We start from the raw sequence: 4622 nt of genomic DNA, 5'->3' as shown, positions 1-4622 counted from the left end.
CCAGCTGACTTCCTGCCCTTTGGGCAGGGGGCTGGACTCGATGATCTCCCGAGGTCCCTTCCAGCCCTAATGTCTATGAAATCTATGAAATAGTGATCAAAATGTCAGCCTTGATGGACAGTTCTTTTTAAGGTAGTGGTGGCTGTGTAAAACATAGTCTTCATTAGTAATCTGCTGTAGGTAGTCTTTGGAACTAAAAGGGTAGTATGAATGGTGGGACTTGGAATCATAGAAGATGAGGGTTGGAAGGACCACAGGAGGTCACATCTAGTCCAACTCTGTGCTCAAACCAGGACCATCCCCAACTAGATCATCCCAGCCAAGGCTTTGTGTAACCAGGTATTAAAAACCTCCAAGGATGGAGCTTCTACCACCTCTCTGGGTGACCTGTTCCAGTGTTTTACTGATCTCCTAGTGAGATGGTTCTTCCTAATATCTAACCTAAACTTTCCTTGCTGCAGCTTGAGACATTGCTCCTTGTTCTGTCATCTGCCACCACTGAGAACAGTCTAGCTCCATCCTCTTTCAAACCACTCTTTAGGTAGTTGAAGGCTGCTGTTAAATCCCCTCTCAGTCTTCTCTTCTCTAGATTAAATAAGCCCAGTTTCCTCAGTCTCTCCACAGAAGTCATGTGTCCCAGCCCCTGAAACCATTTTTGTTGCCCTCGGCTGGACTTTCTCCAACTTGGACACATCCTTTGGTGGTAGGTCCCTTGGTGGCTGCAGCACTGACAACAGCTCCACCTAGAAGCTGCATGCTGGCTGGGCTGGGCACTTCTGCCCAAGAGGGTGGGAGCGAGGCACGCAGGCTGGGCAGGGTATAATTAGTTGGTGAGCAGCTGTGGGACAGATGAAAGTGCGTGCCTGGTGGGCCGGATCCAGCCTGCAGGCTGTATTTTGCCTGCCCCTGGCTTATATAATGATTGTAAGAGGTGCTGGACTGATCTCATCATAGCTAATTTGTTTCTCACATTTTGTTTCTACTTCTTGAATTTTTTACAACTCTGCTTAGTCCTGTCCCATTTATTACCTCACATTTCTCCACCCCCCACCATCCTCTTTCTTACAGTGTTTTTTATTTCTTTGAACAATTCTTTTCCTCTAGGAGGGTTCCAGCATCTTTAATCTCTGAGACAGTATTGATAGTCAACTGTTTACTAGTCAATGCTTCTAGCCCTTTATTTAACATACACTTTTCCTATCACGTTTATTTAACTCTGAAAGGTTCTGGTGTCCCAGGGTGTAATTTCTTTGCAGAAGTAAGACAAGGTAAAAAAAATCCATAATCCTTTGGCAACAACACGAACTTGGTGCGCTGAGCGCTTCTAAATGAAATAGATGGTGTAGTGTTGGCACTGCTTACACATGAGCCAGTATCATAGGTGTCACCCACTTTGGAGTTAAATGGAAGGAGATCCTAGGGTTTTTGCATATGTTGAAAATAGTAATTTTATTCTGTTGCAGATACCTGAAACAATGGGAAAACCATAAATGACTGTACAAAAAACCGTCTTTTTCTTAGATAATGGTCCCTCTCCCCCTGTAGCGTAGCTCTGGTGTGCTAAAGGAAAACTGCCAACATTTGATATATTTGGCCTAGAGCTAAGTAAATATTTACTAAATACAAATAATTGCATTTCCCAAAGGAGCTTTTATGAAATACCTGCCACTTTATCATTATCATTCAGGGAATGGAGTGGGTGTCTCTTGATGAGAACTTCCATTTTAATCATACTGCATTGTAGTTCTTAGTGGGAGGTTTAGCTTAATGAGTCAGATTAAGATGGAGAAAATCTGCAAGTAGGCAGTTCCAAAGTGTTCTTAAGGTACACTCCTAAACTTCTACAAGCTGTTTTCTTTAATGCATTAGTTGGAGTAAAATTAACCTTTTACAGGCCTCTGTTCTTTTTTTAATTGTTTCCTCACCAGAGCCAATTATTTTTCCTGTTCTTATCTGCTTCATGAGTTGGTGATGGGGTATCTTTACATATTTAAAAAAAATGTCTAGTGTATTAATTGTAATTATAGTCTCTGTATTTTAATTAGATTTGGTTATTACTTTGCAAGTTTCCTTTAAGCCTTCCCCCCCCCCCTTTTTTTTTTTATAAAGGATTTAAGGAACTAAGACAGAGACACTGATATAATTTACATTCAGGTAGGTAAAGGGTATTATGGAGAATCTAGCAAACTTGCATAAGTCGGGGATATCATCATTAATAATGAAACTATTATTAATGGGCTCCAATATTCCTAGCTATAGTGAATTGGATTAGAGATACTACATGCACCCAAAAGAGCCAGTAAAGCAGTGATTATTGAGAATGGCTACAGAGCCTTCACTTTTTTCTGCTCTTCTGGGTTTGTCAGGCCCTTGGGGTAAACTGAAAAAGCATTACATGAAGATTTTCTTTGTGGTTCCTGTTAGAGCCAGGACTGTTTCATAACTCAAATTCTGAGTGGGGCTTAGGGAAAATGCTATTTTCATAGCATTCCTGATGGATTAGATGTGTTTTATACACATATATAGAGAGCAGCCAGTGGTCTGGAGTAGTGGGAGACACCAGAGTACTAGTGACACTGTTGTACCCATATGGCAAACAGAGGTAGAGTGAAAAAGTACTTTTCTTGGGTTAAAAAAACAAAGTCCTAATTTTAATTCTTTCCATTTATTATCAAGCTAGACAGTGGAAGAAGAAAAGAACTCCAGCATCAAGGAGAAAGATACTTAAAAGCTTAAAGAAAAATGTCATAACATTTCAAAATTTTTCAAGATAAGGTTGGAAAAGAAGGGGAAGGGTGTGTGTGTGTGTGTGTGTGTGTGTGTGTGTGTGAGAGACTTTGGTGGATCATAGCCATATATATAATAATTTTTCAATTTTTATATATATAAAAATAAAAAATATGGCTATGACCCATCAAAGTGCTTAAGCATGTAAGCAATCTGTAGTTATAGGACAGAAAAAGCCATATGTTGGGTTTTCATTTTTAATTACTCATTTTTTATGTGGTTGTTTAACATAAATTAAAATAGATTGGGCTATACTCCAGGTTTGGTGACAATTACTTCTATTCAGACAGTAAAGAACAAGTATCTCCTAGGTGGCACTGTGGTAGACTCTAAAATGCAATTTCCAATTTTAATATTGGCAGGTGGAAAGTTTCTCACATTTTTATGTGCTTGAGCTACACAAATTACCCTCAACTTCAAGATGCATCCAGACTTGTCTCCTCATAAGCACACGGAAGAATGTAACCTCATTATCAGTCTGCTCAGAAAGTGTCACAAAGAGGTAAGAGTTCTGAAAAATGAAATGAGTGGGTGGGTTGGGGAAATGAGCGTCAGATGAATTAGCAGGAATATTATGTGATCATAGAGTGAGAGATCTCCCTCAGGCGAATCAGCCCTGGAATACAGATGGTGCTCGAGAGTGAATGGAGTTAGCAGATCCTGCTGCATGCAAAACTGCTGGTGATTCCATTAGTAAATTAAGCATGCTGTAAAACTTCCTGTATTAAGTCATGACAAAATTTGGAGCTAAATCTAAAATTAAAATGTCTTCTGTATTTTTCAGTGTGGTCTTCCCCTTTTATCAAGCCCCCTCCCTTTTGCTGGTTTTTTCTTCTTCATATATCACCACATTTCCATATCCCCACTGTCCAAAGGGAAGATGCTTCAACCTGTTCATAAGTAGGTACTCCAGGTGTATAGAAAAGGATCAGAACATGCAGTGTCAGACAGTGCACATGTGCTTTTTGTGCAGAGTTGAACAGTTTAAACAGTTGTTGGGTTCTCAATGAGTTCTGTTATTTGAAGTCTGTATTTTAATAGGTGCTAATCAGCACCACCAAAAGATGTAAAAATATCAAAGTACCTTCAAGTGCCTTGGGGGTTCTTCATTGCTTCAAGTAGGTGGTAATTTGATATTGCCCACTTGAAAAAGCTCTTTATTTTTATTGGCTCTGCAGTAAATCTTAATTCTCAAAAGGTTGTCCTCTGCATTAAAACCCTAAATAATCCTTCTACTGTATGTTATATCATTGCTACCTTTTTTTCTGATTAGATAATTTATTCTACATTAGTGTTCTTTGTAGAATCATTTTTATATCGGTGCATAAAAAGTCCATTTAATTTTAATTGTTTTCTCTGGAACAAAGAATAAATTATTTAAGTATTGAGGGTTAATGAACAGAATAGTGGTTTGCCCTATTGCGTGTTGTCTCAAATACCTCTCTTTTAGATTGTTCAGACATGATGGTATTTAAATTTTTGCATGAAATGTATTGCTTTGGAATTTACAGAAACTAATAAATGCATTCATCTCCTTGCCTTTAATATTCCCAGTCGGCTATTGAAATGGCTTTAGGGAAAAAATTAAAAAACCTGAAGGGAAATTGTAAAACTGTATAAAATAAGAAAAAATAATGTCAAATATGGGAAGTAAACATTTACTAAACAAACAACATTTGTAGTCTGTAGTCAGCAGGGCAGGCCTTATGAGGAGAGGCTACGGGACCTGAACCTGTTTAGCCTCCACAAGAGAAGGTTAAGGGGGGATCTTGTGGCCTGCTACAAACTGGTCAGGGGGGATCAGCAGGTATTGGGGGAGTCCCTGTTCCCCCGTG

The 4622-nt window shown here is 39.1% G+C and overlaps 1 protein-coding gene across 1 annotated transcript in view; it reads left to right on the top strand.

Moving 5' to 3' along the window:
- CMC2 (C-X9-C motif containing 2) overlaps positions 1-4622 on the top strand; it is a 30805-nt gene that overhangs the window by 11568 nt on the left and 14615 nt on the right. Inside the window, exon 2 of the mRNA XM_019535930.1 lies at positions 3150-3289. Within this exon, the coding sequence (XP_019391475.1) occupies positions 3209-3289 (81 nt within the window). The 5' untranslated portion in view covers positions 3150-3208. The remainder of the gene's footprint in view (positions 1-3149; positions 3290-4622) is intronic.

Source organism: Crocodylus porosus, unplaced genomic scaffold (assembly GCF_001723895.1).
Source record: "Crocodylus porosus isolate Cpor-Errol unplaced genomic scaffold, CroPor_comp1, whole genome shotgun sequence".
Taxonomy (NCBI): domain Eukaryota; kingdom Metazoa; phylum Chordata; order Crocodylia; family Crocodylidae; genus Crocodylus; species Crocodylus porosus.
The sequence above is the reverse complement of the archived record's forward strand: the minus strand, read 5'-3'. Positions and strand labels throughout refer to the sequence as shown.